The sequence below is a fragment of the Malaclemys terrapin genome, chromosome 1, assembly GCF_027887155.1.
Source record: "Malaclemys terrapin pileata isolate rMalTer1 chromosome 1, rMalTer1.hap1, whole genome shotgun sequence".
Taxonomy (NCBI): domain Eukaryota; kingdom Metazoa; phylum Chordata; order Testudines; family Emydidae; genus Malaclemys; species Malaclemys terrapin.
The window spans coordinates 319,865,824-319,877,374 of NC_071505.1; the positions used below are offsets into that span (position 1 = coordinate 319,865,824).

Below are 11,551 nucleotides of genomic sequence, written 5' to 3' on the forward strand. Positions count from 1 at the left end.
ATTGGCTTAGATGGCAGCAAGGGATGTTTAAATTGGACATTAGGAAAGACTTGCTAACTGTTAGGGTGATTAAGCACCCTGGGATAAATTACCTAGGGAGGTTGTGGAATCTCCATCATTGGAGATTTTTAAAAACAGGTTAGACAAACACCTGCCAGGGAGGGTCTAGATAATACTTAGTCCTGCCATGAGTGCAAGGGACTGGATTAGATGATCTCTTGAGATTCCTTACAGTCCCACAATTCTATGATTCTATGATTTGTAATTTATTGTATACACAGATGCACACCATGTCCGGTGGAGATAGGAAAGACCAAAAGCATATGCCCACTCTAGTTCCACTTTTGGAAATGGTAAAGGAATTCCTCAAATACTTTGGAGGGAAGCACAGTCCTTGCTCCAAAGAAGATACAGAAGAAGGCAATAGTCCACCTTCATGGCAGGAAGACACCGTTATATAGGGATCTATTATGGCTCCTGCCCTCCTTTCTTCACCCTTTTATCCTCCACCCTAGGATCTAGCTAACACAGAGAGGCAAAGTGCCAAATTCTACTTCTGGGTAGTATTTCAAATATCTGTAGTTAAGAAATCACAAAATTTCCAGCTAGCCCTGGGATTTTGATTATCTGCAGAAAACTTTGGTACTGTTGAAATTTAATTAAAAGCAACATTTTGAGACCTCAGATAACCATATAAGTTGGACTGGAGAAATATGTTGCACTAGTGGTGATCCATAATACTGGAAGGATGGTCCAGCAGTTAGGACATTAGCCTGAAGACTCAGGAGACCTGGGTTTAATTCCTAGCTCTGCTACAGACCTTGGGCAAGTCACCTAGCCTCTCTGTGCTTCAGTTCCCTGTCTATAAAATTAGGATAATAGCACTTCTCTACCTCAGAGGGGTGCTGTGAGGATGAATATATTAAGGACTGTGAGGTGCTCAGTCACTCTAGTGATGAATATAAGTAACTAATCTAGATCGCTGAAAGTCCCTTCTGTAGAAGTGGGCACTGTTTCCTGAGAGCCTGCCACTGATGCTGTAGGGATTTCTGCTTTTTCACTTCTGTATTATACAAATATATGTTTTAAACTCTGTACATCTCCCATCTGGAGCAGGAGGGTGGCTCCTGGTCTCCTCCCCCGAAGACACATGCATCAGGCAATGCAGTTGATTGTAATGGTGCTACTGGTATAGGCCAGTAGCAGATTACTTATCTCTCCCTGTCTATCCCCAGAGTAATGGGGAAGTAAAGAAGGACCTGTGCCTCAGAGCAGGGGTTTTCAAACTGTGGGTCGCGACTCAGTACTGGGTCGCAGAATGGAAGGGACTAGGTCATGGTGGCCCAAACCCCTGCCCCAGCTCTGAGTCCCCCCAAACCTGAAGTCCCCTCCTGCACCCCAAACTCCACATCCCTGGCCCCACCCCAGAGCCTGCACCCCCAGCCCAGAGCCCTGACCCCTCCTGCACCCCAATCCCTTGCCCAGATCCCCCTCCCACAGCCTGAACCCCTCATTCTCGGTCCGACCCCGCAGCCCTCACCCCTGTACCCCAACCCTCTGCCCCAGGCCTGATCCCTTCCCATACCCCAAACCCCTCAGCCCCAGATCCATTGGGTTGCAGGCATCAACAATTTTCTTCAACTGAGTCGCTAGAAAAGAAGTTTGAAAACCACTGCCTCAGAGGGACGATTTGAGTCACAATGTCTCCTGGATACCCTGGGCATGGTTCCTGTGCCATTACTTAGAAATGTGTGAACTGTTCTGTGACAACCTACAGAGCTCACCTCTGTGGCTGTCAGTTTGACCTGGCTTGCATATCTGGGCCTTCACAGTCATGCCGATTCTCAGTTCATCACATCTGATATGCAGAACCATAAAATCATTATCTGTAAGCTTCAGTCTGCAGAGCATAGCAACTGGACTTGTTCATTAGCCTACCTCACCCTTCTGAGAGCCTTGGGCAAGAGCCAGGCACATTCTGGTCTGTAATTTTTTAGTTACTAACATGCTCAGTTGCCAATCCTAGGGACTGAAGTTTACAGATAAGAATATTATGGTCCCATGTGTCAAATGCCATTGAATGAGATACAGCATTTCAAGCATTGTGGAGAGGCAGGAAGAAAGTGAGGTCAAAGTCCTACCCTCCCTCATAAAGTCCTATGGTATGGCCCATGGATTAGCAATCAAACTGGGAAAAGATTATGATATGGATACTCATACCTTCCCCAGGACCTATTGTGGCAACACCCATTAATAGATATGCTTGGTCCTTGCAGAGGGGATATAATTATTTATAGTGGGGTGCTAATCATGATGTGCCAGAGTTAACGTTGCACAACTATTTCCATTTTAGTCCTGTCATTAGTTGCTTGCATCTTTCTGAAACATTCACTTTTGGAAGCTGACATTTCCCATAGTTGGTTTGTGCACAAACATGGTTTGGGAAGGAGAGGGTCGGAGTGGAAATTTGATCTGAAAAACAAGTTTGGCATTTTTGAATGTGAGGCCTCAAGTTCATAGATTCATAGATTCTAGGACTGGCAGGGACCTCGAGAGGTCATCGAGTCCAGTCCCCTGCCCTCATGGCAGGACCAAATACTGTCTAGACCATCCCTGATAGACATTTATCTAACCTACTCTTAAATATCTCCAGAGATGGAGATTCCACAACCTCCCTAGGCAATTTATTCCAGTGTTTAACCACCCTGACAGTTAGGAACTTTTTCCTAATGTCCAACCTAAACCTCCCTTGCTGTAGTTTAAGTTCAAATGCTCCGTTCTTGAATGAACCCAAAGCTCTGTTGTTCTCGCCCATCTTTTATAGTAGTTAGTTCTCATGCAAGTCTATGGGTCTTGCTGTGTCATACTTGCATTGTTTATCACAGATCTGGTTGTATACATAACCATCTTTTATCTTCTTATCTGGAATTTTGTTCTTGTTTTTGGGCGGATACCTTTGTACTTTAGGGTTGTTAATGTGCACTCTTTGGCCCTTGGGACAAGATAATACTGGCATCTTTGTTTCTTCACTTCCCCTTTGGTGATCATCACATCCGTTGTTGGCGTCTCTTCTTATTTACTCACACACTTGCATTCTCACTCATACAAAAAATGGCTAAACAATTTTCTAATGAGCAATTAAAGAGAACAGCAAAGTGAACAGTTAAACAATCTTTTAACAAGCAGCTTAGACTTGGAGCAAAAATAAAATGATTTTAAAGCAAAACAATTTCATATTACAATTTTAGCTTATAAAACAAGACAACTACTGACAACAAATTGGAACAATTTACTAGATTAAGACAACATTTGCTAACGTGTTTTTTCTCACACAGCTACCCTTTAGCACCTCTGAAAAATCAGACTACTTTTATGCAGATGCCTAGATACGACTTTTGGTGCTGAACTCAAGTTTGAAAATGTTGGACTAATTTAGGATGGAAAGGGGGAAAAATGGGATGGAAAGGAATAGGAAGATATCCTGGACATCCTCTGACAATATTGCAAAATCAGGGGGGTTCAGACGAGGTCACCTGTAGTGTGTCATACTTCTCCTAAAAGTAGCATTGTGTATGTTTTGTGGAAAATCAGAGGATGTTATAAACTGTGAGTCATGTCACTGTTGATTTTACAGAGCACTCAAGTGATATATATACCGGGACACTGAGGAGACATGCATAGAAAAGATAGAGACTGAGAGATTTTGTTAAACTAGTGACAGGAAAAAGAAGTGATCTTGAAAATGAAGAGTCTTTCATTCCAGATCTTACTTTGTGTAGCATTTTCTTATGCTTTACCATTAGTTCCAGAAACAGAGAAGAAAAATGAAGAAGACATGCAATTTGCTGAGGTAATGGCTGTAGACAGTATATATGCATAAAGCTGATAGGAAGAAATAGTCTTTTATCATATTAAGATCACAGCAATAACTATATAACTATTAAGATTATTCTATACATTTTAAAAGAAACATGAATGTCATAAAATGTGGGTATTTTTTTCCCGTCAGAAATATCTGGAAAAGTACTATAAACTTAAAACAGAGGCAGAACCTATCTTTAAAATGAAGAACAGCAAACCCATAACTGACAAAATCCAAGAAATGCAGAAATTCTTTGGGCTGAAAGTGACTGGGGAATTGGATTCCAGTACTCTGAAGGTGATGAAGCAGCCCAGGTGTGGAATACCCGATGTCGGTCAGTTCAGCACCTTTCCACTGTCTCCTAGATGGATAAAAACAGATCTGAAATATAGGTAATATTTCAATGTGTTTCCTTGAGTGCCTCTGGGAATTACAGAAAGAATTAGCTTTATATGTTTATTATTATTTATTCTTATCATTATGGTAGCACCTAGGAGCCTGAATCAGGATCAAAGCCCTATTGTTGTAGGCACTAAAGAAACACAGAGGTAGACATATATTGTGTATCAAGGAGCATATTGTCTAAAAAGACAAGACATACAAATAGTAATATACAGACAACAAGGAAGCAAAATGTTTAACTTTAAGTACATGTCCTGTTAGTTGCATTTTTAATTGCCTACATTTATTTCCTTATTATGCATTTAAAGGATTTTGAACTATACACCAGACATGGAACCAGCTGATGTAGATGAAGCAATTGAGAAGGCTTGGAACGTCTGGAGCAGCGTGACCCCACTGAAATTCACCAGAGTTTATGAAGGCAACGCAGATATAATGATCTCCTTTGTGGCTGGATGTAAGAGAATCCCCATGTGTCAAGGATAAGTATTGACTCCTTTACTTACAGTCCTGATTAAGAAGAATCATACTTTTATGTATCCTTTTCTAGTTCATGGTGACTTCTTTTCCTTTGATGGACCGGGTAAAACTCTCGCTCATGCCTTTGCACCGGGCGAAGGTATTGGTGGAGATGCCCACTTTGATGAGGATGAATACTGGACAAAAGATTTGAAAGGTAGGTATTCCTTACTATTTCATTAGCATTCTCTGCTGTACAGTATTTGATTTTAAGAGCTATTAGCTCATTTTTACACTGGAAAGAGATGGGGACACAAAAGTAACGCAGCTTAGTAATAACTACTTATAAAGGGTCTGAACCTGCTGTACTTCTCAGCAGAATTTGCCTTGAAATCAGTGGTTCAGATTCTGAGCTCAGTGACATCCATGACAATCCATAGTAATTCCACTGAAGTCAATGCAATGACTACAACTGTGGCTCCCGTGGAGTGACTGGAATTACCATGGATGTGGACTGGTTTGACTGAGTTAGACAATGGGCATTACTAGTGTATGGAATAGAATTGTGCCCTCAGGGTGAGGCTCTCAGCAGTTGTAAAATACTGAACTCACCACTTTGAAAACAAAATAAAATAATAAAGTGATGTTAACTTTTAATAACGTTGTGCAGGGAAAACAATGTGTGTTCAGTGGATGAGTGTATTTGTGGTGCATGTTGGGTGCTTCTGTCTAGTGTGCTTTATCGTGGGTTATATTATGGAATCACAAGCTATGGGGCTCAATGCAGGAATTATGGAGTGAAATTCAATGGCCTGTGTTATTCAGAAAGTCAGTCAAGACAATCATAATAGCCACTCCTGGCCTCTGAATTCATCAATATTAACAAAACCTTGAATATACGTAAGGAGGGATATTTCTGCAGTATGAACAGATGCTTTAATTTTGGCTGGTCTCATATTTGTTTCTTTGAAGGAATAAAAATGTAATAACCTCTACATAGTCAAAAACTAATTCTTTTCACAGTCTTTTCTCAAGACTAAACATGCCCAGCTTTTTTTAACCCTTCCTCATGGGTCATGCTTTGTAAACCTGTTACCGTTTTGGTTTCTCTGCTCTGGATGCTTTCTGATTTGTCCACACCTTTGTTAAAGTGTGGCACCCAAAACTGGACACTACTCCAGCTGATGCCTCACAAGAAGCACAATTCCCTCTTGTGTCTTACATATGACACTCCTGTTAATACACCTTAGAATCATATTAGCGTTTTTTGCAACTACATCACATTGGTTGCTGATGTTCCATTTGTGATCCACTATAATCCCAGGTGGTTCAGATCCTGAGTCCCACTGTGACCTGGATCCAAGCCCTGTCATTTTGCAAGATGGACACAGCTCAAGCTGCAGACCAGAGTCAGAAGGTGTGTGTAGTCCATATGGATGTGCTAATACGTCTGTGAGGCCTGGGTCCAGCAATTGTGAGGTTTACAATGCAATATGGATACTTAAGCATGGGCTTGGAAACATTGTGTTCACAATCCCAGGTCACACAAAGCCAGGTTTACAATGCAGTGTAGACATACCCTTTGTTTCCCTTTTTAAACTACCTTGTTCACCCTTCTCCTCCTTCTCTCCGCTCACCCGTCCTTTCCTATTGTTTTATGGGGACATTTATTTAATCTACGTGCATTCTATGCTTTTTATATTTTTAGGATTCAACTTGTTTCTTGTTGCTGCTCATGAGTTTGGCCACTCATTGGGTCTTGGTCATTCAAATGACTTTGGCTCCTTGATGTATCCAAATTATACGCCGATGGATACCAGAAACTACAGGCTCCCTCAGGACGATGTTGATGGCATTCAAACCCTATATGGTAAGGAGGAAGCATCACCTTTTTTTAAAGTCTCTCTCATACAGGTTACAAACAATCTGATGAGAATGTGTAACCAAGAGCCATACCGTGGCCTACCTGTGTGGGGTGTGAAGGGGGTCAGGCGCCTCCGTCCTTAGAGCAGTGTACAGAGGCTGGCTGTAATTGCAGTCCTTGCTCGTACCTTTACACAGGGACTGTGTTCCCTCTTGTGTCCTCTGGGGTGCTAATCATAGCCAAAGGGATGAGAAGCAGGTAAGGCCATGGATCACTCTAAGTCCATCTGCACGAGCCAGCTCAGCTGGCTAACTATGAGGAGGAGCACATAGTGCGACCCCTTCATGCATATTAGTCACCCCCTGCCTCCCCTGCAGAGGTGAGTGCTTCCTGGGCTTCACTAATCCGAAAGGTTTAAATATGTTTCTGTATGAAACTTTGTGACAGTCTTGTGCCAGCTCCTAAGCAGACGTGAATTGGCACAGCTCCATTAATATCAAGGAGGAGTTCAGAGAGGCAGTGGTGAGGGCACTAGGCTAGGACTCCAGAAACCCAGGTTCAATTCCTTGCTCTTCCATAGAGCTTCTGTGTCACTAATCCTCTCAGTTCCCTCATCCGTAAAATGGGGATAATAGCATTGTCCTACCCCACAAGGGTGTTGTGTGGATAAATACATTAAAGATTGTCAAGCGTTCAGATAATATGGCAGTGGTGGCCATATAATTACCTAGAAAGAATGGGAAAACACTGTTTTAAACCAACAGAGAATTTGGCCCAGTACTGCTGTTCTCCAAGCGCTGTAATAGCAATACTAACTGACCTTCCAATTCTGCTTTTAACCTCTTCCCTAAGGACCCCCAGCCTCTTCTGAGCCACCAGCTTCCACACCACCCCCAGAAACACCCACAGAAACATCAACCACAGGCATCTGTGACCGTCACATGACTTTTGATGCCATCACCACCCTCCGTGGGGAAATAATATTCTTTAAAGACAGGTAAATTATTTCTGTTTTGTCAACATCAAGTTTTGCTTAGTCTACACTTGTAATGCCAATGCTTTGACAATTAGTTCAAGAGGGGGGATTTCCTTCCAAATGTATAGTCAACACAACCTCACAAATTTCTACTTGCCCTTGTAACCTGGGCAAAGTAACTGGGCTTTCTGACAGGTGAGTAAATATTAATATTTTAAATCATCCTTAGTCATCCTGTGCATGGTCTGTTACATTTCCATTGCAATTGTGCAATCAGAGCATTGTACTTTGGCCTGCAGCCATATCACATGAAGCATTGTTCTTGACAGACTGGTGTCAGGCTGCGGATGGCAGATCTAAAGGGAAAACTATGGGGCTATCGAAAGTGTTGTTGGTGATTCAGTAGGTGGCATTCTTAGCCTCCAGACAGCATTGAATCAAGGCTCCAGCTGTAGTGCTTGGCGACACCCTGCTGTTAGAGGCGCCATCTTTTCAATGAGATCTGATACTTAACCCTTTAACGGGTCATTTAAAGATCCCAATGCACTTCTTGCAAGATGGAGTAAAAGTGGCATCCCCAGGGTTTTGGCCAAATACCAACTCAGGGAATGACATTCTGCATGCATAAATACTTCGTGAAGATTCAATGGAAGAAATTATTCTTAAATGTCCCTCCTAAAGTGCAGTTTAGTGTTGCTGTGCATTGTCAAAGAGCTGATACATTGCACCGAAGAGATGGCTGCATTTACATGGTGGGCAAAAGGATTCCTCCTGACACAGCGTTACAGATAGGATACAGCTCTTCCCTGTGCCTTACTGGGGACCAAAGGAATGGGAGGGAAAGGGTGAGGTAAAAGGGCAGGGTGGAAGAACCACAGCGCAAAGAAATAGGACAGGATTTCTCTGTAGCACTGAAGAGGGCACTAGGAAATGGGCATTGCATCTCCAAGGGGACATGATCTGTGGGTTGGGGGTATGTCCCACCACCTGCAACTAAGGAACAAATATACAGCTCATGTAGTAGGAATTTTTATTAAATTTTCCTGTTGACGATCTCGTGAATTAATGATAAAATATGATTATATAAACAAGCAACTTGTCTTTTCAATCAGGTACATCTGGCGCAAGAGTCCTTATTTCCCAGGTATTGAGCATGATTTAATTTCTTCCTTCTGGCCAACCCTACCTTCTGGCTTTGAAGCTGCTTATGAAATTGACAAAAAGGATCAAGTGTTTCTTTTTAAAGGTATTTCTATTGAATTCCTAGACATTCTTCTTACATGTGGAAATGAAGAAGCAATTATTATTATTAATAATAACCACCACCACCTAGCACTTACATAACTTTTCACTTCAAAGTGCAGTTTCACAGTCATTAACTAATTAAACCTCACAACAGTCCTGTGAAATAAGATATTGTGCCTATTTCATAACTGAGAGGAAAACTGAGAGTGAAGTTAAATGATGTGCTTAAGGCAGGTGAGAGGATCAGTTATATATCTGAGCTAAAGTGTTTAAAATGGAGTGCTTACATTTAGTCAGCTAAATTCATATTTAGGCACCTAACTAAGTGGCCTGATTTCCAGAGGTGCTGAACAATCCCAGCTCCCATGGGGGGGAAATGTTTTTTTTAACTACTCTAATGAATTTATAAAGCAAAAAATCCAAGTGTCCTGAAACCTTAAACATTCCAGCTGCCTTGCAAGAAAGGAGTGTCTTCAAATTCAATGCTATCAATGGAATACACCCCTCAGGGAACAGAAAAGTTTCCTTGGGGAATCTCCCCGACTGTAATTAAATACTGCTTAAACTCATCAGAAGTACCTATCAAGCTTTTCTATCTTGTTTTTCTTGACAGGCAACCAATACTGGGTTCTCAGTGGATACTCTGTACATCCAGGTTTTCCTAGGAACATCCACACCCTGGGCTTTCCAAGATACGTTAAGACAATTGATGCTGCTGTTTATGATGAGAATACAAAAAAAACGTACTTCTTTGTAGGTGACAAGTATTGGAGGTAAGATTAAATTCTCCCAGCAAATAATCCATGCAGCTTATTTAAAGCCTTATTAAGCCTTTACATTTGGAATTATGACAAATCTGTGGCTCCCTTGAGTAGGATTTCATGACTGGTATATTGCACACCCCATTATTAAGCTGAGTTTCAATGACAACAAAGATAGAACTCAGATCTTCCTTTTCCTTAAAACACTCGAGTTAAAGAACATTTTCCATTCGCTGCTAGTACAGTAAAAGCTTTTTTATCGGGCATGGCGGGAGAACGGGGGGTGCCGGTAAGTGAAAAATTCCGGTTAACTAAGAGGGAAGGAGTTTGCGTGTGGGAGAGGGTATGGGCAGCTCTCTACAAGCAGCAACCTGTCCCTGCTGTTCCTAGGGGGAGGCACAGCTAGGCCCCCTCCTGAACTCACACTCCCTCCCAGAGCCCATGCCCCTCCCCTCTCCCGCACGCCGAACCCCTCGTGGCTGTTCCTCCACCTAGGAGAAGCAGGGATATGTCTCTGCTTCCAGGGAACCATGCGGAGCCAGGTATGGAGCCTGCTGGCCCGTGCCAACTGGACTATAAACTGGACTTCCGGTGAAGATTAGAAATGTCAGTTTATAGATCTTTCCGGCTGATACAAGGCCAAATAATACAGCTTTTACTGTAGTATGTTCCTATAATATAGGTGAACATATCCAATTCTATCCAGCAGAAGGTAGGGTACACCAACACAGTGGCCAGTTCATTATAGTATAATAGTGTAATTTGGACAGGGACTGGCTTTGTGTTACAGGTTTGTACAGAGCTTAGCACATCCATTTAAATCTGTTTTTCTTGCCTTTCTCTCACTTGGGTCTTATGCGTATGCTTAGATTCACTCAGGTGACTAGTTCCATTGACAACTCATAAGCACAAAGCAAGTCAGGTACAGAAATGTCTTTGCAGGATGAGGGCCCAAACGACAAGGTTGCACACTTGGGCCCCACACCGCTCCTCCTATATCTATTAAGTAGGAAAAACAAACTATTTAGTCAGAATAGCTACAGACAACTGTGCATAGATTAGTAAAGGTGAAAGTATTCGTATAGTAAGGATTTATACAATTCAATGAGTTTAGCTCATGGTTAGTGAGTTTTAGCTAAGGGCAGGACTTACTTGTTGTAAAGGTCAGTTGGAGTCAATATTAAATATCACCTGCTTATGTATTATTTTCATTTCATTTCTTCATTCAGTTATGATGAAGTCACCGAATCCATGGAAAAGGGTTATCCAAGACGCATATCGGTTGACTTTCCAAGAATTGGCAATAAGGTCGATGCTGCTTTTCAGGAAAAAGGTAAATAGAAAAAAATACTTCGATAGGTGAATATACTGGAAAATGTGCATTTCCATAGATTCATTACAGACATTAGTAAGGGTGTTTCTTTATGTGTACACATTTTAAGTTGCAGCATTGTTTGTGGAAAGAGAATGAATATACATTTGTACAAAGTAATTATTCATTTTATTTTTATTTCTAGGAAATTTCTATTTTTTCCATGGCTCAAAGCAGTATGAGATAGACACCAAGTCCAAGAAAGTTATTCGTGAAATGCAGAGAAATAGTTGGTTTGACTGCAAATAAGAGCAGACACACAAGGCAAAAGAAACAGAACCCAATTTTGTATGCACTAGAGATGGCTTTTCATCAATGTTTTGTTTCTAATCAGTGTTATTTATCTTTTACTTTATGTCTGAGTCACATAAGAGCTGTGATCCCTGATAAATATTATTTTAAATAACAGAGAAATGTTAAATGTATTGTATATAGTTTTAACTTATCTTAGTATTGTATTTAGGCTATTTATTAATCTGTCACTCAGCAATAAAGCTATTTTATGTTTGTGTATATAACAGTCTTGGGTTCTTTTGGTCCAGACTCCTGTTCTTTCTGGTCAGCAGCACTAGAGAAGGGGCCAGTGAATTTAATTTAATTGCCCTGCAGG

General features: G+C 41.4%; 1 protein-coding gene across 1 annotated transcript; it reads left to right on the plus strand.

Annotated features, from left to right (window-relative positions):
- The first annotated feature begins 3,736 nt into the window (after positions 1 to 3,736).
- Positions 3,737 to 11,339, plus strand: LOC128830500 (stromelysin-1-like). Its single transcript, XM_054016343.1, has 10 exons — positions 3,737 to 3,850; positions 4,010 to 4,254; positions 4,573 to 4,721; positions 4,815 to 4,940; positions 6,432 to 6,593; positions 7,440 to 7,584; positions 8,676 to 8,809; positions 9,422 to 9,581; positions 10,799 to 10,902; positions 11,087 to 11,339. The coding sequence occupies exons 1-10, from the start codon at positions 3,743 to 3,745 to the stop codon at positions 11,188 to 11,190; spliced, it is 1,437 nt and encodes a 478-aa protein (XP_053872318.1). The 5' UTR covers positions 3,737 to 3,742; the 3' UTR covers positions 11,191 to 11,339.
- Positions 11,340 to 11,551: the final 212 nt, after the last annotated feature.